This window comes from Sus scrofa, chromosome 17 (assembly GCF_054392235.1).
Source record: "Sus scrofa isolate SSC_HxYL_T2T_F1_AM1 chromosome 17, Sscrofa_HxYL_maternal_Yorkshire_Landrace_v2.0, whole genome shotgun sequence".
Lineage (NCBI taxonomy): Eukaryota > Metazoa > Chordata > Mammalia > Artiodactyla > Suidae > Sus > Sus scrofa.
The window spans coordinates 42,129,219-42,156,420 of NC_139399.1; the positions used below are offsets into that span (position 1 = coordinate 42,129,219).

Consider the following 27,202-nt stretch of genomic DNA (forward strand, 5'->3'; position numbering starts at 1 on the left):
CTATGGACATTCCCAGGCTAGGGGTCGAATCGGAGCTGCAGCTGCCGGCCTACACCACAGCCACAGCAACGCCAGATCTGAATTGCTTCTGCAAGCGACGCTGCAGCTTGCGGCAACACCAGATCCTTAACGCACTGAGCAAGGCCAGGGATCAAACGGGGACTATGCTGGGTTCTTAACCCACTGAGCCACAATGGGAACTCCAGGATATTCTAGTAGAAGGATCGGTGTGGAAATTGTGGTGGTTTAGATGTACTGTAAACACTTAAGAGAACGATGAGCAGATCTGGCTGTAAGGAACAAAGGCTATACCTATAAGCACAAGGGCTAAAGTAGTCATGGTGTATTGGTCCCAGTTGAGGAAGGATGGAAACGTGAGGCTAAGGTCTTTCTCTTCATTTGGGGGCATCTTTGAAGGCTGATAATAAAGATACATTGTTCAATTTAAAATAAAGATGAGGGACTTCCCATCGTGGCTCAGTGGTATCGAAACTAACTAGTGTCCATGAGGATGAGGGTTCGATCCCTGGCCTCGCTCAGTAGGTTAAGGATCCGGCGTGGCCGGGAGCTGTGGTCTAGGTCGACGACATGGCTGGGATCTGGTGTTACTGTAGCTGTGCCGTAGGCTGGCAGCTGAAGATCCAGTTCAACCCCTGGCCCGGGAACCTCCATATGCTGCAGGTGTGACCCTAAAAAGCGAAAATAATAATAGTTAATAAATAAAATAAAGATGAGAAGGTGCACTTGCAAAGTAGATGTAGGTCCCAGTTAAGGCAGAACTTCCTGGGAGGCAGGCTGGGGCAATGCGGAGGAGAAATGCGGACCAGGAGGGCCTCACTGTGCAGTCCTAGCGGAGGACAAGCATTTCAGGGTCCTCGAGGGAGCAAATTCTTACGTCTCAAGAGTTAATGATTAGGAAACATCGTTCCAACTAAAAACTAGTTAAAACAGTCTCATGCTATGTCCTGCGTGAACTTACTACTACTGCTTACTTACTAGTTAGAGTTCTACTGCCCCTGGTGTTTTTTCTCCCTCTGAAACCCTCCCCAACACCTTCCTTTGGTGAGTAATCTTCACTTCAGGGAGAAGGTCAAGGTGCGATCACCCCAAAGATTCCCAGAAATCATCACTGGACCACCTAACTCTGGCCCTAATGACTTTGAAAAGATCTATGAAGAAAAAAGAATGCAGATGCTCTAATCCTTATCAACACCCCTATTTTTATTTTTTATTTTTATTTATTTAATTTATTTATTTATTTATTTTATTATTATTATTATTATTTGTCTTTATAAGGCTGCACCTGTGGCATATGGAGGTTCACAGGCTAGGGGTCTAATCGAAGCTACAGCCACCAGCCTACCCCACAGTCACAGCAACGCCAGATCCGAGCCGCATCTGTGACCTACACCACAGCTCACGGCAATGCAAGATCCTTAACCCACTGAGCAAGGCCAGGGATCGAACCCGCATCCTCATGGATCCTAGTCAGGTTCGTTAACCGCTAAGCCACGAAGGGAATACCCAAGGGAGACACAGTTTTGAGGCGTTAGCCTGCCGTGGCCTCCTTTGCCAGGCGAGACAATAAAGCTGTTCTTTCTGCTTCACCCAAAACTCTGACTCCAAGATTTAATTGGTGCCTGTGTACAGAAACCAGTTTTGGCTACTTCCGAGCCCCTGACAGCTGAAAGAAGGACCTGATCTCCTTCCCTGGCCTCTGCTCACCTCACACCCCAAGCATTTGCCTGGGGAGTGATTGCTTATCAAGTAAATTGCTGTCACAGAGAATAAGGCAAACAGCATGCCAGAATTATTCACACAAGTCAACATGCAGGGAGCAATTACTAGGTGCCAGACACTGTCAGATGCCTTCCACACCACATATGCCACCGGTTTGAGTCTGGATTTGAATCCTGACCCTGCACTTACCAGCTGTAGCATCTTCAGGGAGTCTCTTAACCTCTTTGAGCCTCAGTTTCCCCATCCATGAAGTAGGGACTAAAAGCACCTGCAGAGTTCCTGTTGTGGATGGGCAGGTTAAGAACCCAACATAGTGCCCATGAGGTTGCAGGTTCGACCCTGACCTCGCTCAGTGCGTTAAGGATCCAGCGTTCCCACAAGCTGCAGTGTAGGTAGCAGATGTGGCTCAGATCTGGTGTGGCTGTGGCTGTGGTGTAGGTCGGCAGCTGCAGCTCCCATTTGACCCCTAGCTTGGGGATCTCCATATGCCGCAGGTGAGGCAGTAAAAATAAAAGAATAAAAGTAGCCACTGTTGGAGTTCCCGTTGTGGCACAGTGGTTAACAAATCCAACTAGGAACCATGAGGTTGCAGTTTCGATCCCTGGCCTTGCTCAGTGGGCTAAGGATCCAGCGTTGTCGTGAGCTGTGGTGTAGGACGAAGACATGGCTCGGATCCTGTGTTGCTGTGGCTGTGATGTAGGCTGGTGGCTACAGCTCTGATTCGACCCCTAGCCTGGGAACCTCCATATGCCATGGGAGCAGCCCCAGAAAAGGCAAAAAGACCAAAAAAAAAAAAAAAAAAAAAAGTAGCCACTGCCTATCCCCTAGATTACTGAAAGATTTAATCATATGTGAACTATTGCTATTTGCCAGAGTAGTTGCTGTCAACGGGCATCAGAGACCCGCTCTCCCAGCCTCTTGACTTCTCTGGGCTCCTGTTTCCTCATCTGAAAAATGGGGCTAGTAGCCTTATCTTCCCAAAAGGGGAAGATTAAACGCATCGACGCCTGTGAAGCTCAGGACCTGGCCCAGAGTCTGCTCATGAACACACACTTCCTCACTTCTGATTTCCGCCCCACAGGAAGGGTGCTTTTATTATCCCCACTTCCCAAGTGACGGACTTCAGCACGAGAATTTGAACCGGGAGTTTCTGCTCCAGGAAGTGCCAGTCCTGAGTGAAAGGAATGACGGTGGCTCTAAGGTGGGGCCTGAGCCAGTGCCTGGGCAGGTCTTTTGTCTTCTGGGGGGTCAACGAGCTGAATAATGTGAGCCCTTTACTGTTAAGTTGAATCATTAGGATCATGGGGACTGGGCTGCTGGGGAGACTCCAGACACACAGTAGGCTCTGGGGGGGATGCCAGGAGCCACGGCCCCTCCCTCCGCCTTCCCTCCGCCTTGGGTGGGGCGGGGACTGGTTATTACTAAGGCGGCTGCCTCCAGCCCCTCCCATGCAGAACCTCTTGGGAACCGGACCGGCAGGTAAGCCGGCAGAGCTGGGCGGCTCAGGCCTGCGAGGACACAGCTGCAAGTACCAGGGGCCAGTCCCTGGCAAGGGTCCCTGGGCACCACAGGAGGGCACTAGTCTGGAGACAGCGGGGGGCCCATGGCCTTTCCCCTAATTTCAACCACCGGGTGCTGGATCCGGAGGGACGCATGAGGGAAGGGGGGCCCTCTCTGCTGGCCAGCTGGTGGGGTTGGAGGGTGGGGTACCTGGAGCCAGCTGGGTGGATGCCAGACCCCTCCTCCCCAGGCCAAAAGACTGGGCCCCCACTGACCTCTGCCCTGCTGTCTCTCCATGCCAGTGGGGCATCTGGATGGCTGTTCCTGCCAGGTGGGGGCCCGAGTCTCACCAGCCTGGCACGGGGACCAGGGGTTGGGATGGGCACTGAGGGGAGGGGCGCCCAGCCAAGGTCAGCCCCGTGGGAGGCCTGAAGCCCTTCCAGGCCCTGGGAGAGGGGAGAGGGAGGAAGGGAACTCAGAGTCCCTGATCGCTGGCTGGGCTCCCGTTATCTCCTTGCTCCCTCCCTGGCAGCCAAGCCCTAAAAGCCTTTAGAGAAACCAGGCCCCAGAGAGGGTGAGCAATGGGCCTGAGGACGCACAGCCAGTGAGCTCAGGCCTGGATGACAGGGAATGGGGGGTGGGGGGGGTGGGGGCAAGCGCTGCTTCCTCTCCAGGCCTCGGTTCCCCGCATCTGGGAGCAGGGAACATTGAGAGGAAAGGAGGCCAGCCAGGGGTGGGGGTGGGGGGGGGGGACTTGTGGCTTGTGGGGAGGAGAGGTGAAGGCCTTTCTAAGCCGCCGGGGGCCTCCTCTGCCTCGTGCTCCCCTCAGCCCCTCCTTCTGCCCGTTTCTGCTTCCAGCTCTCTGTCCCCTCCATGGCTCCGTCTCTTTCTCTCTCCATCTCTTCGTCTGGGTTTTTTGTTTCTGACCCTGTCTGCCTCCCTGACCTGTCCACGCAAAGCCATCTCGCACCTGCCCAATGACACCTCCACCCCTCTAGTCTTAGGAGTCTGGAACCTGGGACCACATTGACTCAGACCCTTGTCCCGTTGTGGGGTGTGGCCAGTGCCCGTGCTGTCACCTGGTCCTGTCAGGGCCACCCCGCCCACTTAACCGAAGTGGCTGAGGCAGACTCAGTGAGGTGGCCCAGCCCGGGACAAACCAGGGGGCCATCTGGACACTGAGCGAGAGAACAAGCCAGGCTCATGTGGAAGAGACCAGTGCTCAAAGAAAGACACAGATAAGCTCCAGTCTCCATGCCGAGGCCCAGCAATGCTGTAGAAAGGAAGATGGCCGAGAGCAGGACAGAGCGCAGGGTGGGAGGCTGCATGGGTTCTGATGGTCAAGGTTGGACAGGGCCCTACCCACCTGGTGGGGGAAGGGATGGCCCCGTCCACACACTGGGGGGGTGCTGGCCCTTCCGCCCCTATTCCCTTCACTCCCTTGGGCCTGGGACTCAGGGATGCAAGAATGTGAAGGAGAGGAGTTCCAGTCGTGGCTCAGTGGTTAACGAATCCGACTAGGAACCATGAGGTCACAGGTTCGATCCCAGGCCTTTCTCAGTGGGATAAGGATCCCCGTGAGCTGTGGTGTAGGTTGCAGATGCAGCTCGGATCCTGAGTTGCTCTGGCTCTGGCCTAGGCTGGCGGCTACAGCTGCGATTAGACCCCTAGCCTGGGAACCTCCATATGCCGTGGGAGCGGCCCTAGAAAAGGCAAAAAGACAGAAAAAAAAAAAAAAAAAAAGAATGTGAAGGAGAGAACCACCTTGGCCTCAGGCTGTCCCTCTGGCTTCCCTGTCTGTCTGCCCATCTGCTGCAGGGTGTCCTCAGGGCCTCCTTCAAAGCCTTGGGTCTCCCAATCCCTGCAGAGACCCAGGAGTCTCTGTATTTCCTGTGGGCTCTCTCAGTGCTCCAGGGCCTGAAACCCATTTCTCCCTTTCTCAGCCCACGTGCTGGGGAGGCTGGGGGTGAGCAGAAGGGGATCCCGCTCAGCTTGGCCTCCGCTCCCAGAAGACCAGCTGTGTGACCTTGAGCAAGTGACTTTCCCTCTCAGAGCCTCGGTTTTTGCATCTATAAAATGGTGTTAGTTATAATGCCTGTGGCAGGATGGTTAAGCGGATGTGATGGATAATGTGTGTGCGGTGCTTCGCACAGGGCCTGGTAGGACAGCAGCAAGGAATGGGGCCATTGCTGTAGTTGCTTTTCTGGTTACTCTTATCTTTTCTGCCTGGATCGAAGGCGGCACTAGCTTCCTCATGGGTTAACAGATTTTCCTGCCTGCTTCCACCCTGGACCCACCCCCATTATTCTCAACAGCCAGCACAATTGTGTTCAAAACTAAATTAAATCGGGCCCCACCTCTGCCGAGCAATGGAGATTTGGGCTCAGGGAAAACTCCCACACTCTTGCCTGCAGGGCTCTACGTGACCTGCCACGACCCGCTTCCTCCCTTCGTGAGCTGCTGCAGCCACGCTGGCCTCCTGCTGTTCTTCCTACACTGAGACCTGTTTCTGGCACTGGGCAGGTGAGCCACCCCTCCCCCGTCGCCGGGCCTTTGCACTTGCTGTCCCCTTCCCCCAACCCTTCATTCCTCCGACACAGCTCAGGTTTCTTTCAAGTGTCCTCTGTTAACCCCATCTGCAATTGTAGCCGCTCACCGGGCTGCCTGCCGGCTCCTCCTAGCTTCGCTTCCCTCCTCTGCCCTTATCACTGGCTGACTTGCTGTGTTTCTATTTTGCTTAGGAGAAACTGTTTTTTCCCATACTTTCCTGAGAGCAGAAATTGTATCCAGCACCCAGCAAGGATCCAATAAATACCGAGTAAATAAGTGAACAAGAACTGCAAGGTCACTGTAGAAAAAATAGAAAACAGACATACACTGTTTTTCTTTTCTGGCTGCCCTGAGACAAAGGGGAGTTCAGGGGGTGGGGGGCCGGCAGGGATCAGACCTGAGCTGCAGCTGCAGCAACGCTGGATCCTTCACCCCACTGAGCAAGGCCAGGGATCAAACCTCCTGGCCTGGGGGTTTGGAATCCACATCTTTATGGATGCTACTCAGGTTTGTTATCTCCCGAGCCACAAGGGGAACTCCCTGACATGCCCTTTTGAACAATATCCCCAGCACACTCTGAGCCACTCCTTAGATCTCTGCAAGCTCCAGACCTCTGCACAAGCAGAGGACACCCTCCCACTCACTGTCACTGATGGCCGTGTCCCCCAGGTCCAGGAGCAATGGCTTTTGGTGTGGCTGGCCTGGAGTAAGCCAAGGCAGGGGAACCATAAGCGAGGTGGGTCATGCTGGGCCGTAATGATGCAGGCGCCTCATACCCCTCAGAGAAAAGTTATATTCCTTATGCTTCTTTTTGAAATGAATACTTTGAAATCGAACAGCTTCGAGTCCTTCCCCGTCCTTCTTTTACACCCTAAACACAATCACCTATGAGCTAAAGATTAGGCATCCTGAGCACAATTGCCTGTGGGTTAAAAATTATTAGCACATGATGTTTTTCAGGAACTTTTCTAGTTTGGTCTAATCTCTGATCAATATGCCATTTTCGCAAGTACTGTTCTTCTAGACAGTAACCCAGAAAACCACCCTCGTGATCAGGCGGAGAGCTCTGGACTCCAGCTTTGATGGCTAAGATTCCCCCCAAGAAAGAGGAATGCATGTTTGTCCCAGTCCTGATGGCTTTGTCCCAATCCTTTGTACTAGAAAACTCCTTGCAATTCTTTCTAAAGGGGGGCACAGTCTTTAAGGCCTGAGCCTGCTGTGGCCCTCCTTTGCCTGGCAAAGCAATAAAGCTACTTTTTTCTCCTTTATCCAAAACTCTGTCTCTGCATTTCAATTCAGCACCGGCAGACAGAGGCCAAATTCTGGCAACAATAACACCATTGTGACTTTTTTCCAGATGAGGAAACAGAGACTTGCAAAGCCAAATCACTGCCCTCAAAACTATGAGACTGTGGTGACACCTGCCTCAGGACCCAGAGGACTCAGCTCTGTGGGGCATGGAACACATAAATGAAATTCAGATTCCTTGCCTCTCCTGACTGCCCTTTTCTCCCCATTAAGCCCACTGCTCAGCCACACTGGCCTGGGCTCGTCCCTGCCCCAGGACCTTTGCACAAGCTATTCTCTCTGCCTAGATATTCTTTGGGGGTATTCTTAGGATTTTTTTAAATTTAAAAAATATGCAAACATTTTCTCTGGCTGAAATTTTTTTTTTTTTTTGATGGGGTGATGGGCTGGTTAAGCAATAAGAAAAGAGATCCAGCTTTATTTATTTTTACCAAATAGAAGTCTTGTCTTCTAACTGGTTCTATGCAGGAAAACTGTATACTTGTAAATGTGTAACTGACCACCTTGCTGAACTCATAGTTTAACAGCTTTTCAGGTGATAAAGGTGACCATCTTCTGCCAATTTGCCTCCTCCCTTTAATTATTTACTTATTCCTCCTTTAATAGGCATCTCAGTTATTGCTCCTGATATATCCTTGTTTATTTTTTACCTTCTTCTGCTGTCAGGTCCTGGAACAGTAAGCCAGCACCCCACCCTTGACTGTGCTTCTGTCCATGTCTCCCGGCAGGTCTGAGGCTTCAGGACAGTGTTATTCAGAATATAAATATTGACTCTGTCTTGACTCCATTATGAATTAATCTTTAACACTATGAAATGCCTCTGGGTCTCAGTTTATACTTTTGACTTTTGCCATCAAATTCCATATTGAAAGCTACCTCCCCCCGTTCCCCTCTCTCCCTTTCTGTCTCTGTCTCTGTCTCTCTGCATTTTTCTGGAAGACCTTTGCCCCCATATTTACTCCTAATCTTTTCCATTTGGTATCTCTTTAAGGAGTGTCTCAACAATCAACTTTGTTTCATTTTGGCTTTTGATCAAATCCTAATTGGAGCAGGACCTGAGTTTCTGAGTCGGGCCATTAATAGCAAGTTAGGTAAACATACTCGTTAGATTTAGGTTACTGTCACTGGTCAGTACACACCCTTCAACATACATCTCTTTACACTTCGCCAGTGTTCTGCTATTTATAAAATAAGATTGTTTAAGCAAGATAGAAGCTTATTACTATTAATGGTGTTATTACTCAACAACAAATAAAATGGTCCAGCATTTATAAACAAACATTTGTGGCTGTTCTGTGCCACAAAGTCCAAAGGGGGGTTTGGTCTCCCTCAAGTCCCCTGCCGTCTCCCATAGTGCATAATGGCTGCTGGCGTTCTGGCCATCACATCTGAATTCTAGACAGCAGGATGAAGCAAGAACCCTTCACAGTTCCTTTAAGGAGACTTCTCAAATTCCCTTATAACCTCAATCGCCTGGTCTTGATTGGATGACCATGTCCAGCCACAAGGGAGGCTGGGTAATGTAGTCTTTTAGCTCAGTGGCCACTTGCCCAACCAAAAATCTGATCGTGGATATAAGGAAGAAAGGAAGAAAAAGAAAGTGGCTAGTGGGAAGCAACTAGTAGACTTGCCTTGGAATATCACGCAATACCTCACCTCTTCTTTCCATCTGATGGTTTTACCAATCCTAGGCAGAAGTACCTGAGTTGATGTGGGTTAGCTTTTTTTTTTCCAGTGAGAATCTGCCTGGTTTAGATCCTGGTCTCAGGTGGGAGTGGGCAGCCAGCACCTGTTTCTGTCTTAGTACAGTGAGCTGCCGAGAAACTGCACAGAACTGCTGGCTTTTGAAAAACATCCTCTCCCTCCTCCACTCACCAGACCTCCAGAGCCAGACTGCCCCCATTTTGTAGCCGTTGAGTTACCAGCCTTGGCCAAGGTAGAGCAGGAAACCTTTCCATCCAGCCCCGGCCCCTGCCCCTCCCCTCCACCTGCAACTCTGCCTCTGCCTGGGCCCAGGATGCAGTCCACAGCACACACAACTCTTCCTCATACGTTTCCCTGGGGACAGCTCCTGTGGCTTTTCTGCTTGCATAACTCACAGCGCTGGGCACAAAGCAGACAATTAATAATTCCCAGTGGATTGTTTAGGGGGGCAGTGATGACAAAATTTTGTATGTCAGAGTTCCCTGGTGGCCTAGTGGTTAAGGACTCAGTTTTGTCACTGCTTTGGTTCAAGTTTGCTCTCTGGTCCAGGACTTTCTGCATGCCTTGGGTGCTGCCAAAGAAAAAAGAAAAAAAAAAAAAAGAAATTATGTCTGTTGTGGTATCCAGAAGTGTATTCAGGATAATTGTTTGTTTATAAATGCTATTGACATATTTGCTGAAATAGTAATTATGATTGTTAACATTTATGGAGCACTTACTGTGTGTCAGGTACCATACTGGCATTTCGCAGCTTCATGATCACGACAGTCCTGACATTGGTACCGGGAGCCTCCCCATTTTGCACAAGAGAAGTCTGACACCAGAACTTAACTATTGGCACAGGGTTGGAGCTGGGATTTGAACCCAGGTGTCTGCCTCCAGACACTAGTGCAGGAGAGAGAGCAGTGAGGTGGCTGGAGGCAGTGCCTGGAGTCCAGGACTGAGGGTGAGGCCCAAACCTGGATCCCAGCCCCAACTTTGCCCCCAGTTAGTGAGGGATCCTGGACAAGCCACATCTCCCTCTCAAAAATAAGGGTGGGCTTGGAGTTCCCATTGTGGCACAGCAGAAATGAATCTGACTAGTAACCATGAGGTTGCGGATTCGATCCCTGGCCTTACTCAGTGGGTTAAGGATCCGACATTACCGTGAGCTGTGGTGTAGGTCACAGACACAGTTCAGATCCCTAGTGGCTGTGGCTGTGGCGTCGGCTGGTGGCTACAGCTCCAATTGGACCTAGCCTGGGAACCTCCATATGCCACTGGTGCGTTCCTAAAAAGACACACACGCGCGTGCGCGCGCGCGCGCGCGCACACACACACACACACACACACACACACACACACACAAGGCTGGGCTTGATCTGGCATCACAGTGCCTACAGGGGCATGGAAGGGCCCAGCCAGGTGCCCTCAGTCAAAGCAGGCTGAGGGTTACCACAGGCACATGGGCCTGTTGGCCTGGTGTGGTCTTCCAGAATATCCCCAAGAAGCCAGAACTCCTGAGTTTTGTGTGCCACCTCCTTCCCGACTTGTGGGTTTCAGGAACTAATTATTTACAACACACTGCACACCAAAATAACACATCTGCTACTGAGCAGTGGCCAGTGAGTTACCAGTTTACCAATCCGGAGCTAGGTCATCTGTGAAGGCTCTCTGGCCGTCCAAATGCCAGATTCCAAAGCAGCCCCTGTGCTCCAGGAGTTTCAGTCACCCACACCAGAAAAACCTGAAAAGGAGGGTCCTGGGGTCCCTGGGCTGGGCAGCCAGGAGAGGTTTGGGGCAGGGAGAGGGTGGGCAGGAAAGCTGGGGTGTAGATGGGGAGAGATGGCGCCCCAGGCGAGAAGCACTGCACCGGCTGAGGCCAGGCAGGAGCTTCAGGAAAGGGAACAACTTGCCCGGAGCTTTGGACGTGCCCAAAGCCAGGCCTGTCCTGGGCTGTTAGTAAGGTCAGCCTTGCAGACAGGGAGTGGCTTAGTGATTCAAGTGGCGCTGAAAGAGGCCATGCTGCATTCTGCTGGGCACCTCCCAGAGGGGAAGGGGAGGCCACAGCCCCTGGGGACTGAGTTTTCCTGAGGAGGAGGGAGGAAGGGAGGAAGGGAGGCTGGAATTGAGACTCAGGTGTGTGTGGGAATCTGAAGAGGAGTTTTTCGGGTGGGGTGTAGCCACAGGGGATACCCTGCATGTGCTAGAAGAGACATAAGGAGTTAAAGGCTGACTGTGAGGAGTTCCCATTGCGGCTCAGTGGTTATCAAACCCGACTAGCATCCATGAGGACGAGGGTTCGATCCCTGGCCTCGCTCATCAGTGGGTTAAGGATCGGCTGTGGTGTAGGCCGGTGGCTACAGCTCTGACTGGACCCCTAGCCTGGGAACCTCCATATGCAGCAGGTACAGCCCTAAAAAGACAAAAAGATACAAAAAAAAAAAAAAAAAAAGGCTGATGATGTGATTTGAGCAGAACCCAGGGTTCAGGGTCACAGGGAAGGGTGGGAAGAGCCAGGTGCTACAGGGGACCTGCTCCAAATCCCATCACCAGTGGGGTTTTGGGGGGATGGGGGGGGGAATGTTCCTCCAGCTCTGCAGACCCCCACCCATTTCCCATCTGGAAAAGAGGTGATTGGCCCAATCAGCATTTCTCTCCAAAATGGTGCATGTAACCAACAGTGATTATAGCTAGTAGCTCATGGGGAACTTTTTTTTTCCCTTTATTAATTTTAATGATCATATCTTAATTTTCAAGCAAATTAGGGGGAAAAAAATCTGTCACCAAACCTGGCATTGGGAGTTCCCACTGTGGTACAGCGGGAACTCAAGTAGATGGGGAGGCGCAGGTTCGATCCCCGGGCCTGGCCCAGTGGATTAAAGCATCAGGCATTGCAGCAGCATAGGTTGCAGCTGCAGCTCTGATTCAATCCCTGGCATGGATCAAATGCTGTGGGTGCAGCTATTAAAACAAAACACACACAAAAAAAAAACCCAGAAAAACAAAAAACCTGGCATTGCACCACAAAAGATAGCAGCTAACCCTTAGCGAGGGCTTCCTGTGCACCAGGTGTTATTGGAGACAACAGAAACCCATTAGCACCTTGCATCTCATTACAAACCGTGAGCCTGATACCATCACCGTCCTCTGTTTACAGAGGGGAGATAGGAGGCACAGAGAGGCAAACTCAGTTCCCCCCAGTTATCCAGTTTAGTTAAATGGCAGAGCTGGATTCAAGTCCATACAGCTGGCCTCACTCAAAGCGCTAAACCAAGAATGTGATTTAAACCAAGAATAAGGGTTGAGTTGCAACCCACAGCAGTCAACCCCGACTGGCCCCAGGGGCTTTCAGGATGTAAAAATAGCATGAAGTATAGTTAAGGTGCCTAAGGAAGAATTTCAATGACTCAGAAATCTTGCATCTTCCCATACATAGAAAAGCACTAAAATCATTAATTTGAGATAGCTGGGTGTGTGTGTGTGTGTGTGTGTGTGTGTGTGTGTGTGTGTGTGTGTGTGTGATCAGCAGTAATCTTTTACCAAGATGTAAGTACCAAATATTTACATGTATTTCCCAATCAAAAAAGTCTTATATATTCTGGCTCCTCCCCTGCCTCTTCAGAACTGTCCCTCAGAGCTATCCAAGAGGCTGTCTCCCGGGCTAGAGTTCTCAGTAAGTAAGATCCCTGAATAAAACTGAAACTCACCACTCTTATATTGCGCACTGTTGTTTTTTGGTTTCCTTTTTTGGCTGCCCCACCACATATGGAGTTCCTGGGCCAGGGATAAGATCTGAGCCAGAGCTGAGCCATTGCTGCAGCCGCAGCAATGCTGGATCTTTTACCCCACTGCTCCAGGCCAGGGCTGCGGATGGAACGTGCATCCTGGCACAGCAGAGATGCCACTGATCTCGTTGCACCACAGGGAAACTCCTGATTTTTTTTTTTTTCAGTAGACAAACGTCTCCAATATTTTTGCTCAGACTGAGTGTATCAGCACAGGTGGTATGACACAGGTCACTGGGAAGATGGTGAACAGACCATAGAATGGTTTGGGGCGGGGGGCTAGAGTTAAGTGGTCTCCGAGGGCCTGTCCAGCAAAGGAACAATCATTTCAGGAGAAAAAAACACCAGACTGGAATTTTCTATCAGGAAACCATATTTTTCTAACAGGCAGTATATTTACATGGTTCCCAAATCAAAGCTATAGAAAAAGATCTACCCCAAGGTGCTACCAACTCCCCAGGAGTTTCTGTGTGTCCTGCAAGCAGCTGCTTTGTACAGATACAAGCAAAGAAAACGCGTTCTTCCTCCTCTTTTTCTGTCTTCTGGGGCAGCACACTGTCTACCTACCTTGCTGCTTATGATCAACTTAGCCTCGAGGTCTGTCTCGATGCTATCAGCTAGTGATAGGCTGTCTCCTGCAGCCCTCATTCCTTGTGACAGGTGTGTGTGATTCCAAAAGACACCCATCCCTTCCATCAGCTCCTCTGCTGTGGATAGCAGGGGGCATCGCCCCTATTTTGCTGTTACTAACAAGGAATACTAACCTCGTACATATGTCACTTGGTCCAGGGCAGGTAACCTTTAGGACAATCTCTCAGTGAAATATGGCACCTTGGAGTTACTGTTACTTGACATTTTCCACAGTGAATGAAGGTAATAATCTTTCCGTCTGTCTAAGGCTTATTTGCATTATTTCCTCCGACCTGTTCCTGTCCTTTGGCTACTTCTCTTTTGAGTCTTTTTGTTCTTAATTTCTAAAAACTCTTTACATATGAGGAGGAGGAACCCTTTGTGATTTAAATGGTAGCACTTTCCTCCAGGATGTCATCTGTGTGTTTGATCTCGTTGCTGGTATTTTTTGGCATTTTTTTGGCAGAGGGTGTTTTCTTGGCTTGCTTTAGTGAGTTCTAACATTTATGCAGTTGAATGTATCAAACTTCTCTTTCGTGACCTCTGGATTTATCAGCCATGATTGGGAGAACTTCCCCAGTGGAAGGAATTTGGCCACATTTTCTGCTAACAAAGAGCCTACTTGTTTATGGAGAGGGGAATGATAGGCGAGAACCCTGGGCTCAGGGGCCTCTTTAGCTGGATGGTGAACCTGACACATTGCTCACCTGGTCTATTTCTCCATCCATCGCACTGCAGGCTGATCTGAGGAAGCGGCAGCCTCTGCCCCAGGGCAGACGTCACCATGGCCTTCCTGACACACCTGCTGGTCTGCACCTTCGGGATGGGCTCCTGGGTGGCCATCAACGGGCTCTGGGTAGAGCTGCCCCTGCTGGTGACAGAGCTCCCCGAAGGCTGGTACCTGCCCTCCTACCTCACAGTGGTCATCCAGCTGGCCAACATCGGCCCCCTGCTCATCACCCTACTTCATCACTTCCGGCCTGGCTGCCTTTCTGAAGTGCCCATCATCTTCACCGTGCTGGGGGTGGGCACCGTCGCCTGCACGCTCTTCGCCTTCCTCTGGAATGTCACCTCCTGGGTGCTGGGCGGCCACCACAGCATCGCCTTCCTGGTCCTCACCTTCTTCCTGGCCCTGGTGGACTGCACCTCCTCCGTCACCTTCCTGCCCTTCATGAGCAGGCTGCCCACCCACTACCTCACCACCTTCTTTGTGGGTGAAGGACTCAGTGGCCTCCTGCCTGCCCTGGTGGCTCTTGCCCAGGGCTCGGGTCTCACCACCTGTGTCAACGTCACCGAGACATCAGGCACCACCCAGAACCCTGAGACCACCAGGGCTATGGACACCTCACAGGTACCTGCCATTACCCAGAGCCGTGGCAGCTCTGTCCTTGGTCACACCTGCAGGGCTTGTGTCTCCTGGACACTGGGTAGACCAGCGTTCTTGACCTGGTGGTGTGTCAGGGCGTTAGATCACCTGAAGGAGCTGCTGAGATCCACCAACAGGTTCCCCCCAACATCCAGGGTAGGGGTGGGGCTTCTCCGAAAGATCCTAGGGGTCAGATGTATTTTGGAATCTGGAGTTTCAGATTTTATTTATTTATTTTTAGGGCCACGCTGGCAGCACTTGGAACTCCCCAGGCTAAGGGTCAAATTGGAGCCGCAGCTGCCGGCCTACATCACAGCCACATCAGACCTGAGCCACATCTGTGACCTATGCTGCAGCTGATGGCAACGCTGGATCCTGAACCCACTGAGCAAGGCCAGGGATCAAACTGACGTCTTTATGGACACTACATCGGGTTCTTAACCTGCTGAGCCGCAATGGGAACTCCTGGATGAGGGCTGTAAACAGACTCATATCCAGTTCAAGTGTTGCTGCCAACCGAGTCATGAAAAAAATTCCGACTTTCAGAGTTTTTTGGATTTCAGGGTCGTGAACTTGTATTTAGTCAAAATTCCCCATGTGCCACTAAAGTACAGACAGGACTGAGAACCACAGACATTAGAGGTTGCTTCAATACCTCATGTTGTGACAACATCAAACTTTCTCATTGGATACTGGACAAAATATACATCTGATATTATTCAAACCACAGCAGTACAGCAGTGGTTGCAAACAATTGACCCGGGCTACCATAACCTGGAAGATTTTTTTTTTTTCTTTCCTTTTCTAAGGCCACTCCCGTGGCACATGGAGGTTCCCAGGCTAGGGGTCTAATCGGAACTGTAGCTGCCAGCCTATGCCAGAGCCACAGCAACGAGGGATCCGAGCCGCATCTTCCACCTACACCACAACTCACGGCAATGCCAGATCCTTAACCCATTGAGCAAGGCCAGGGATGGAAGCTGTAACCTCATGGTTCCTAGCTGGATTCATTAACCACTGAGCCACGACAGGAACTCCCATTATGTCTTTAAAAATGTACAAATCTTAACTAAAAATACTTAATTGCTAAAAAATGAAAATGCTAACTAACCATTAAGTGAGCCTTCAGCGAGTCAAAAACTTTTTTAGCTTGGAGGGTTTGAACGTGACACAGAGACATGAAGTGAGCAGATGCTGTTGGAAAAATGTCACCATTGGACTTGCTCCACACAGGGGTGCCTCAAAACCTTCAATTTGTAAAAATACACAATATCGGGAGTTCCACTGTGGCTCAGCAGAAACCAACCCAACTAGGATCCTTGAGGATGCGGGTTCAAGCCCTGACCTTGCTCAGTGGGTTAAGGATCTGTCATTGCCACAAATGGCGGTGTAGGTCGCAGAGGCGGCTCAGATCCCCCACTGCTGGGGCTGCGGCGTAAGCCAGCAGCTGTAGCTCCAATGCAACCCCTAGCTTGGGAACCTCCATATGCCGTGGGTGTGGCCCTAAAAAAGCAAAAAACAAACAAGAAAAAACCCACCACGTATCTTCAAAGCGCAATAATTAAGTCGAAGCATCGTAAAGGGAGGCGTGCCTGTCTTGTCATCATTAACGGTGTTGTCATCCGTGTCTTGACATCACCCAGGGATCCAACCAGCCCTTGCTTTGTCTTTCCCCAGGGAGCTGGCAGCACTCTGGTCTCTGAGCTCGCTGGAACGGCAGCCCAAGTGGTCCATCTGGAAAGCCGCTACCTCCCTGCCCACTTCTCGCCCTTGGTCTTCTTCCTCCTGCTCTCCTTCATGATGGCCTGCTGCCTCGTCGCCTTCTTCTTCCTCCAGCACCAACACAAGCACTGGGAAGCCTCCACGGAAGACCTCCTCGCCTCTCAGATCACGCTACAGCCCATCCGGCCACACAAAGAGAAGGACCTGGGCCCCCCAGGCCCCGAGGACAGCGGCAAGGGCCAGGAGCCTCCAGAGGAGAAGACAGCCCCCTGCCACCCAGCCCGCCTGACCTTCATCTACCTCCTGGTGGCCTTTGTGAACGCGCTCACCAACGGCGTGCTCCCCTCCGTGCAGACCTACTCCTGCCTGTCCTACGGGCCGGTGGCCTACCACCTGTCCGCCACCCTCAGCTCCATGGCCAACCCTCTCGCCTGCTTCCTCTCCATGTTTCTGCCTAACAGGTCTGCCCCCGCCTGGCCCAGGAGAACCCTGGGTGGGGGCACATCGCATGTCAGAACCCAGGGTCCCGCACCCCCCCATCAGGGGGGAGCTGTAGTGGTCCAAAATATGGTGTCATGGAGTTCCCGTTGTGGCTCGGCAGGTTAAGAACCCAACATAGTATCCATGAGGATGTGGGTTCCATCGCCGGCCCCACTCAGTGGGTGAGGGATCCGGCATTGCCACAAGGTGTGGCGTAGGTCACAGATGCAGCTCGGACCCAAGACTGCTGTGGCTGTGGTGTAGGCCGACAGCTGCAGCTCCACTTTGACCCCTGGCCTGTTCCTATGGGAACTTCCAGATGCCACGGTTGTGACCCTAAAAAGAAAGAAAGAAAGAAAAAAAAAAAGGTTTCTGGGGCTCAACTGCCTGGGCTCAAATCCTGGCTCTGCCACTTCCCAGTTTTGTGATATTGGACAAATCCCTCCACCTCTCAGGAGCCTCAGGAAGCTAATCTGGGAAAGGGGGTTAATAATCTTCTTCTTGGGTCGCTGGGAGCATGGGATGAGCTAATTTTGCAAAGCTTTTAAAGCAGTACATGCCTGATGCATGTCAGGTCCAATGTAAGTGTCCACCACTCCTGCCAGGGGCCCACGCAGAGGAGCAAGCAAGCAGGACGTGAGGTTCCCCTTTACACATGGAAAGCCTGAGGCTCAGAGAGAGCATTTGCCCTGGTCTAAGTGCCAGGATGTCAGCCCTGCCCTCCCGCCTCCAGCCCACGCAGGCTCCTTCCCAGCCGCAATGCACATGGAGTCCTGTATGCGCCCTCCGACAGTGCAGCCTGTTTCCCCCAGGCCTGTGGAGCTGCTGCACACAGGGCCCGCTGGCCTGCAACCCCAAATGCTCTGGGGGCTCCTCCCAATGCTGGATCCCCAGGCTGGGGAACCTGACGTGGGGCTTGGAAGGCTCACTCCTGTGGGAGAACTGCTGCAATACAGTTATTTTCCAGCCTGCTGGGAGCCCACCCTTCAGGATTGTTAATGTCACAACAGCGCCCCTCCTACCGCCTCGACGGGGCTTCATCTTAGTCCTTGGATGCAGAACAGCTTCTTCTTCTTCTTTTTTTTTTTTTTTTTAATATATTTTAGGGCCACACCCGCAGCATATGGAGGTTCCCAGGCTAGGGGTCAAACTGGAGCTGTAGCCTCTGGCCTACACCAGGGCCACAGCAACGCGGGATCTGAGCCGAGTCTGCAACCCACACCGCAGCTCAAGGCAACGGCAGATCCTTAACCCACTGAGCAAGGCCAGGGATCAAACCTGCAACCTCATGGTTCCTAGTCAGATTCGTTACCCACTGCACCACGACGGGAACTCCCCAGGACATCTTCTTTGGTCGTTTCCAGTCTATTTTATTGATCGTCGTTCAGTGGTTAGTTGTCATTTTGGTGTTTTCGTGGGATAAAGTGAGTGTAAGTCTTTCTAATCTGCCATCTTGTCCCAATCACAACAGCAGTTCTAGAAGAATGGCTGCACGAGTTGATCAAATGCAGACTGAGCTGGCCTAGCCTGGGACCCAAGATTTAAATTCTTTTTTTTTTTTTTTTCTTTCTTTCTAGGGCCGCACCCTTGGCATATGGAGGTTCCCAGGCTATGGGTCTAATTGGCGCTGTGGCCGCCAGCCTACACCACAGCCACAGCAGCACCAGATCTGAGCCATGCCTGTGACCTACACCGCAGCTCAGGGCAATGCTGGATCCTTAACCCACTGAGCAAGGCCAGGGATTGAACCCGCATCCTTGTGAATACTAGTCGAGTTCGTTATTGCTGAGCCACAGTGGGAACTCTGGGATTTCAAATTTTAATAAGCAACCCAAGTGGTTCTGATACAGGGCTTCAGATCCCACAGGAGGAATAACCACCTCAGGGTCGTGAAACTTGAGGTCCCCCTGCCTCTCACCAGCCCCCGGCCCTGCTTGTCCTCACAGCCCCCTGCCCCCTGCCCAGGAAGGAGGGCAAATGAGGACACGACAGCTGGACAGAAGCTGTCAGTTTGCCAGAAAGCTGAATTTTCTCCCTGGGGGTTTAAAAACTGTGGAGGGAAGCTGGAGATGTCTGAGGAAGCAGGACTGGAGGCCACAGACCTGCAGACACGGAGGCTCTCAGAAGGTTAGACATACAGGGTCTGGGGGTCCCAGAATCCAACAATCTGGGAGCAGAAAGGGTCCTTAGAGGCAGGGGCAGCCTCTCCCCTCTCACCCAGGGGTGCAGGGCTGTCTTGGTGCCCTGAGGAGTAGAGTCCTGCATCTTCCCTGAATGCCACACTCCGCCCAGGGACAGCCCAGGGCAAAGGCCTCAAGCGAAGGACAATGTCCTCAGTGGTCAGACCGGAGGCCTTCATGCAAGGCCAGCAGTAGCGCCTCCCAGCTGGCCCGTGGGGCCCCCAGATCGGGCCCACTTCACATTAGGCAGGGCAGCTGAGGCCCAAAGGGGAAGGGACACCCCAAGTGCCCAGGATCCAAGCCTCCCTCTGCGCAGCCCGGCCTCCTGGCTGAGGCTGGAAGTGTTGCCGGAGGAAATGGTAGCGAATGGTACCAGGCGGGCCACAACCAGGCCAGGCCCTGCACACTCTGCTCCTCCCGGGGTCTCCCAGCCCCACAAGACTCATTTCACAGGTGAGGAAACTGAGGCTCAGGGACCAGTCTCACAGATGGAACTGGGATTTGAACCAGGCTCGTGTAGTGCTAGAGACTGTTTTATTCCTCCTGCTGGGATGCTGGGCCCTGCTGTTAACACTCAGGATGACCCAGACCAGCCTTGACTCCTGGGAACCTCACTGACCCACTTCAGCAGAGTAGCCTGGAAGTTTCCGCCTCTCACCCTGGAGATGCTGACCATTCCATGTAGCTCCCCGGGGCTGGGGCGAGGGTGTTAGGGGCAGAGGTCAGGCTTCTCATCTCCTTCTTTCACACCTCCCCCCAATTCTGTTCTAGGTCTCTGCCGTTCCTGGGGGTCCTTGCAGTGCTCGGGACCGGCTTTGGGGCCTACAACATGGCCATGGCCGTGATGAGCCCCTGTCCCCTCATGCAGGGCCACTGGGGTGGAGAAGTCCTCATTGTAAGTATGTGGCCTGTGGAGCTGTTCCCAGCCCCCAGCCAAGGCCCGGGAGCCGGAGAGGACAGTGCTTTCTCTTGACCAAAGTCTGTGTTTCCTCTCAGGGACCCCAAACTGGGGGTGGGAGGTGCAGAAGGCTTCTCATCTGGGAATAGAGGCTTAGGAAGGTGAGGTGGCTGGTCCAGGGTGACAGGTCAGTCTCTCCCCTGAATGCCACATTCTTTCTACGTGTATGTCAGCAGTGGCCTTCTCCCAGTTGCCCTTGACCTGATCCTTGGAGACAGAAAGCCACTGGGGTCTCCTCTGCCGTTGGGTAGCTCAACTAGCCTAGGGGAGTTACCTCCAAAAGGCTGTCCTTGAACTTAGAGGTTCTTCCATGGGGTTCCCTTAGCCCTGTTAGGTCACCCTAGAAGGGCCCTTCGCCCCTGAGGCTCGCCCCAAAGTCACCTACGCTCGTGATCTCTCCCAACCAATCCCCGCAGGTGGTTTCGTGGGTGCTGTTCATTGGTTGCCTGAGCTACGTCAAGGTGATGCTGGGCGTGATCCTGCGCGACCTTAGCCGCAGCGCCCTCTTGTGGTGCGGTGCAGCAGTGCAACTGGGCTCCCTCCTCGGAGCGGTGGTCATGTTCCCACTGGTCAATGTGTTCAGGCTCTTCTCCTCCGCTGATTTCTGCAGCCTGCAGTGCTCAGCCTAGGCCAACTGAAGGGGCGTAGTCCACCCCAGGGCCCCGTCCCCATGACCAACACCTGGAAACTGGGACCCTTCAAGGTAAGGCCAGTGCCTAAAGTCACAGAGCCAGTGGTAGGGAGCTGGGAGGCAGAGCCGAGTATGTGAAGCAACAACACAAACTCCCCTCCGAACGGTGGGAAATGCTCCGGCCCTCCACGAGACCTGGAAATGCAAAGCACAGCCCACCCCAACTCTGTGTCACAGCGCCTGCAGCTCCAGCATCTCAGGACTCCTTTCGGCTCTTGAGAGTGGACTACACTGAGCATCCAGTAGAACCGCTGGGAGGGTACGCTGGCCCTTACTAGCTATGTGACCTTAGGGAAGTCACCTGATTTCTCTGTGCTTCTGCTTCTTCCTCCATAAAATGCGGGTTATAATAAACAGCATCTACTTCGTAGGTTTGGCACAAGGATAAAAGGGAGAAGCACCCAGCAGGTAGTAAGTTCTCTTGGGCCATTTCCTGATTTGATGCCCAGCAGTAATAACAGGAGTGACTGTCAATACAGCCTAGAAGTGGCCAGAGGGCTCGAAGGATGATCCCTTCCCATATCCTTCCCCACCCCCATCCTCACAGAGAAGCTTCTAGAAGACAGATGGCTTATGCTGGAATCTCGAGCATCTTGGCTTCCCAATTCTTACTATGGAGGAACGCTGTACCGCACACACCCCTTCCTGTAACCCCTGCTGACCCAGGAAGACCTGCTCCTTGGAGAGTAAGTGAGCTCCCAAGAGGGAGAGAGAGGATTGAGGGGGAGGAACCACACCAAGCCTCTGAACACATGTCTTCCCCCCCCACCTCCACTGGGTCAGGTTGAGCCACACTGAACCCTGAGGACCCTGGGAGGCAGCCGTCTGAACTGCAGGCAGGAGGAGCGTGGGGAGGAGTTAGCAGCATTAGTTACGTGATAGTTTTTTGGTTTTATGTTTTGCTTTTCTTTTTATAAATAAAGACACTCCCTGCTTTGACACTAAGAGCATCTGTCCAAGAAAAGGTCCAACATGAACACCCAAAATTATACCAATATGATCAGTTTTCAGTTGGTTATGAGCTCAGAAATAGACAGAAGCAAGGACCTAGAGAATATCTGGTCCTAGGACTTCTCTTCTTTAGTGGTTTTTTGGTCAGCTTGCTACCACCCCTCCGTTTAGTTTATCTTGAGTAGTCATAGGTGGAGTTCCTGTTGTGGCTCAGCAGTAACGAACCCATGAGGACATGCCTTTGATCCCTGGCCTCAAACAGTGGGTTAAGGATCTGGCATTGTTCTGAGTTGCAGTATAGGTCACAGATGCGGCTCAGATCCAGTGTTGCTGTGGCTGTGGTGTAGGCTGGCAGCTGCACCTCCGATTCAACCCATAGCCTGGGAAGTTCCATACACTGCGGGTGCAGCCCTAAAATATACACTATGTGTGTATGTGTGTGTGTGTATATATATATGTATATATTCACTTGTTACAAAAATCAGAAAATATTAAATGATGTTCAGCAAAAAAATTCTATTCCTCTCCATTCCCCTCTCTGCCCAGTTCCTCTTAACATGAGTGTGAGCACTTTTATTAGTTCCTTGTTTCCTCTTCTAGAAATTATGCAAATATAAGCAAATTCAAATATAGTCTTTTTACATAAAAAGCTGTAAACTACTGTGTATTTTGCACTTTCCCTCAACAGAAAATGCAGACAGCCTCTTTGTCATGACTGCATAGTATTCCACTGTGTGGACGTGCCAGGTCTGTTCAACCAGCCCTCTGTAGAAAGGCATTTGAAGGTGTTGGAGACAAAACGAAAAACGAAATCTCCAACCGGTTCCAAAAACCTCTCCACAAAAGTAGAAGAGAAAGAAAACTGTTTTATCATTGAATATATGTTCAACCCAATGGTCGTCCACATGACAAACAGCCTGCTAAAGAGATTGCACAGGCAGAAAGAAACCCCACTCTTGTATACGGTCTGGCAGACACAACCAATTACATCCAGGTTCTCTAGTGATAACTTGTCCTCAAGTAAGAGAACTAAATAGCACCACTGGTCATCCTGAGCTCCCCTGGTGACCGGGGTGGCTCTCTGTGTTAGCTAATTATCCTTATCTCCAAGAAAGAGGAACTCTTATCTTTATGAGTGGAGGTGGTTTGACAAGTTGGGGCCAAACCCTGAAGTTAAGCTCCTACCCTCCCACGGAGACTGGCTGGTAGAGGCACTGGCTTCCTGATCTTTACATTGTAAACAGAGGACTCCCATGTCCTTGAGAAAAACATCTCTGGGTGGCAAAACTGGCAAGAGGCTTTTTCAGCTTTTTCGAGTCGAATTTGTATTTTTTTTAAATACATGCCAAAGGAGCAGAGAAAGAATGTACACGCTTCCTAAAGTAAAGGCTCTAAGAAAAGACAGTGGGGATGTCGCCTCCACTTCCTGGCACGGGGAAGAAATGTTTTTCTTTGTATTTGCCCTCACAAGGGCATTCGGGTTGTTTCGAACCATTCTTTCCCAGAAAAGATATTGGAGTGGATGATGAGCAAGAAGCCCGGCTCTCTGTACTGACATGGGAAGATGCTCCAAGATTAATTACACACGCATGCGGGAAGCAGATGCTGAAGCGTGTGCAGAGCGAGGTGCTAGCCTCGCTATTACGTTCCGCCAAGGACTAGGTGGGAGGGCGGCTGACCGGGTATTTGGAAAAGGCACCTCCATATGACAGCCCTCCCTGGGGTTTGGCTTTCACCCAGCTCCTTGAAAGTCTTTATGAACTTGACAACCTTTTCGTCACAGAGCACGAGTTAGCTCTCTGCGGGCTCCTCCTCTGTACAAAGGGGCCACTAAAAGCCCCTCCCTTTCAGGGTTGTGGTGAGGATTAATTAGCGACAATTATTGATTGCTCAATAATCATTTAGGGCTCCATAGTTGTCCCTAAAAAGCTTCTCCTTTAGGAGTTCCCATTGTGGCTCAGCGGGTTAGGAACCCAACATTGTGTCCATGAGGATACGGGTTCAATCCCTGGCCTCGCTCAGGGTTAAGAATCCAGCGTTGCCCAAGCTGTGGCATAGGTCACAGACACGGTTCTGATTGCATGGGGCTGTGGCTGTGGTGTCGGCCGGCAGCTGCAGCTCCAATTCAAACCCTCACCCAGGCACTTCCATATGCCTCATGTGTGGCTATAAAAAGAAAAAAGGAAAAGCTTCCATTTTTGACAATATCTGCTAGGGACTCTTCCACTCCACTCTCACCCCCGCCACCACCACTCCCTAAACTAAAGTCCGGTTATGAGTCTGACCCAAGTCACATGACACCTCTCTTATCCAGCCAATAATTCTCCCTGAAGAGTGTGATAAGGACGCTGGACCCTGCCTGGGGCTGGCAGCAGGTGGGCATCCCTGAGGATGCCCTCCCCCCCACTCCCAAGATGGTATCTCAAGGTGATTGGAGGGGAGGAGGTAAAGCAAGAAGGAAGGGGCCTTCCAGGCAGCAGAGACGTCACTTGCAGAAGCTTTGGGGTGGGAGGTGGCAGGCTGCATGCAAGCCTCTGAAAGGAAGCCAAGGCAGGTAGACCGGAGGCAGGTGCACAGGCGGCGGCCTTGGAGGCCAAGGTTGGAAAGGGGTGGGGGGTTGTGCTGGCTGGTGTGGCTTTTGTGGGGGGACCACAGGAGATACAGATAGGCTTGAAAACTACTGCAGCCAGCCTGGGCAGAAAGGGCCCTGCTCTGGATAAGCCGTGCAGAAGCCAGCTTATCACAGAGATTGAAATATGCAGTTTGTCCTTTTTTGGTCTCCTAAGAAATTTTTCTGGAAGTCAAAGACTGATGGAGCAAAGGGACCCTATAGAAAAAGGACAAAGGACTCTTCTTCCACCCCAGGCTGAGGGGATCTGAGTATGGAGAGGGGGTGGAGTCTCAGCACCAAGGGACCAGAACAAGAGGAGCTGTTCTGGTTTGAAGTGTTGGATGTCAAGGCCCCTTCAAGGAGACAGAACTCAAAGCCTGTGGCCAAGGCAAGACTTACCGGACCCTTAGCATCGCCCCACCCATCTCCACCCCTTTGAGCAACCTGGTCTATTCCTTCCTACCCCCTACTAGGAAAGGTTATGTGGCCCAATCGTCACCCTACCCCCAGGGGCAATATATGCCCCCAACTAACCAGCGATTGTACTGAAAGACTCCTCTTTCCCCAACCAATCAGCAGGTCAGCAGGTCGCCTCGCTCCCCGACTATAAAAAGAGACATGACCACGGGTGTCAGCTCTCCCTGCTCATCAGGAAGTCCATTAGGAAGTTGCCCTGCTGCGCTTGCAGCATCTCTCATCTCAATAAACTCAATAAACGTGTCTTTTCTCCGCCTTGCTTTAAATCCGGAAAATCCTTCTTTCCGATCACCGTGCATAGACCATGACATGATGACATGAAGCTGGCTCCCCAAACTCCTGGAGTGGGGAGTCCCCAGGAGACATTCGCTGCCACTGTTTTGCGGGTTTGATCCTGGGCCTCACTCAGTGCGTTAAGGATCTGGTGTTGCCATGAGCTGTGGTGTAGGTCACAGATGCAGCTTGGATCCTGCGTTCCTGTGGCTGTGATATAGGTCGGCAGCTGCAGCTCTGATTTGACCTCTAACCTGGGAACCTCCATATGCTGTGGGTGCAGCCCTAAAAAGACAAAAAAAAAAAAATGTGAGATAAGAAATTAGCATCCTTTAGAGATGCTGTTTGAGGAGTTCCCATCTTGGCACAGTGGAAATGAATCCAACTAGGAACCATGAGGTTGCGGGTTCAATCCCTGGCCTCACTCATTGGGTTAAGGATCTGGCATTGCCATGAGCTGTGGTGTAGGTTGCAGACAAGGTGCAGATATGGTGTTGCTGTGGCTGTGGCGTAGGCCGGCAGCTCCGATTCGACCCCTAGCCTGGGAACCTCCATATGCCACGGGTGTGGCCCTAAAAAGACAAAAAATAAAAATAAAAAAATAAAGAAAACATACGTTTTAAAAAAAAATTTTTAAATAAAGATGCTGTTTGAGGTAATTTGTCACAGCAGCAACAGAAAACAGATCCAATGGTGTTGCTTCTCTAGTTCTCACAGCCCCTTTAAGCCTGTAAGTTGCATCCACCTGCATTGTGACAGCTGCCAAACAGCCCCCAGAGTCCATGCCACTGCAGATGTGGAAACAGAGGTCCAGAGGGGGGACCGACCTAGCCAGTGTCCTCCAGGAAACGGGCCACCAAGTCAGAGCACGGACCCTGGCTCCGAATCCAGGGCTCTTTCTGATGAGCTGTTGACATAACTACTGAGGTTCCACACTTCAGGTTTCTCCTGGAGGAAGGTGGTCCCATGAACTTGGACCCATAACATCAGGGATGCTCTGAGGAGAGACCCACAAAGTCACCTGAAGGGAATAGTGAGGCATTACACCAACCTGCTTCCTTGGCGTTGGTCAGCATAGGACTCCCCAAAAAAGGAGGCATCCGGCAGGTCCACCCCACTGATGGCCACCACGCTGCCCAGGAGCTTTATGGCTCTAAGGAGCTTCCCACTGCTGCCTTTCCTGGTGGTCAGATGCCAGGGCGTGGGGCCATTCCCACGGTCATCTAACAAGGGCCTTCCCATGCCCGGGGCTCTTCCTGAACCTTTATTAATTTTTTTCTTTTCTTTTCTTTTCTTTTCTTTTCTTTTCTTTTCTTTTCCTTAGGGCCGCACCTGAGGCATATAGTCCCAGGCTAGGGGTCAAAACAGAGCTACAGCTGCCGGCCTACACCACAGCCACAGCAACACCGGACCCTTAACCCACTGAGAGAGGCCAGAGATTGAACCTGCATCCTCATGGATACTAGTCAGGTTCGCTGCTGCTGAGCCACTACAGGAACTCCGCCTTTATTAAGTTAATTCTCACAGAAGTCTAACTGAGCTGGACGCTGTGAGGCCTCCCCAGAGTGACCCCCCACTCATGTCCTTCACCTGCCTTTTTATCTATAGCACAACTTTAGCCAAAGAATCAATTTAATCAGAGAAGTGAGAAAATACAGAGAAAAAGGACAAGAGGCAAGACAGAATAATGATAGTTTAGCCATTCAACAAAGTCAAGGGCCTTTAGTGAGTTCTTCTGCAAAGACTATAGGTCATATTCTGAGCCATGTCCTTGGAGTTGTTTGGTAGGTGCCGAAGCCCACACCAGATGGAAGAAATCAACTGTACGCTGCCCAAGAGCACGTAGACCCCAGAAGTCAGATGACGCGGGCTCCCAATGACCTCACCACCCACCAATCAGGACAATGTCCATGAACTTGATGATGCCCAGCTCCTCAAGCACTCTAAGCCCCCTCACGACCCCCTCCAACGGGGGGCACAGTCCTTGAGGCACAAGCCTGCTGTGTTCCCCTCTTTGCCTGGCAATTAAAACGACTTTTTCTGTTTCCTCCAACTCTGTCTCTGCATTTCTCTTCAGCCTTGGTGAACAGAGGCAGCCGAAGCCCTACGACATACTTCCTATTACTATCAGCCCTGTTTTTGCAAACGAAGAAATTGAGGCACAGAAAACTTCGGTATCTTACCTTAGGTTGAAACTGACAGCACCAATGGCCTGAACCTAGCCAGAGCCCAATGCAGACTCGAACACCGCCTAAAGCCAGATTGGGACTTGAACCCACAGTTTAAAATTAGAA

General features: G+C 51.5%; 1 protein-coding gene and 2 long non-coding RNA genes across 5 annotated transcripts in view; 1 reads left to right on the forward strand and 2 right to left on the reverse strand.

The window, feature by feature from the left end:
• Positions 1-27,202, reverse strand: part of LOC146395248 (uncharacterized) — a 43,340-nt gene that overhangs the window by 14,781 nt on the left and 1,357 nt on the right. The window lies entirely within an intron of this gene.
• SLC52A3 (solute carrier family 52 member 3) lies at positions 3,158-22,061 on the forward strand. Of its 3 annotated transcripts, none has more exons than XM_021077535.2 (6): positions 3,158-3,219; positions 5,655-5,763; positions 13,938-14,550; positions 16,243-16,748; positions 19,719-19,842; positions 20,322-22,061. In XM_021077535.2, the coding sequence occupies exons 3-6, from the start codon at positions 13,984-13,986 to the stop codon at positions 20,532-20,534; spliced, it is 1,410 nt and encodes a 469-aa protein (XP_020933194.1). In that variant the 5' UTR covers positions 3,158-3,219; positions 5,655-5,763; positions 13,938-13,983; the 3' UTR covers positions 20,535-22,061. The 3 variants fall into 3 exon arrangements, with proteins under 3 accessions (XP_020933194.1, XP_020933195.1, XP_084860034.1); XM_085003908.1 differs by lacking the exon at positions 3,158-3,219 and adding an exon at positions 3,682-3,814; XM_021077536.2 differs by lacking the exon at positions 5,655-5,763.
• On the reverse strand, positions 20,002-27,154 carry LOC146395249 (uncharacterized). The gene is made up of 2 exons (XR_014832340.1): positions 27,092-27,154; positions 20,002-25,193 (listed from the first exon to the last, which is right to left on the reverse strand). It is a non-coding gene; the product is annotated as an uncharacterized LOC146395249 (long non-coding RNA).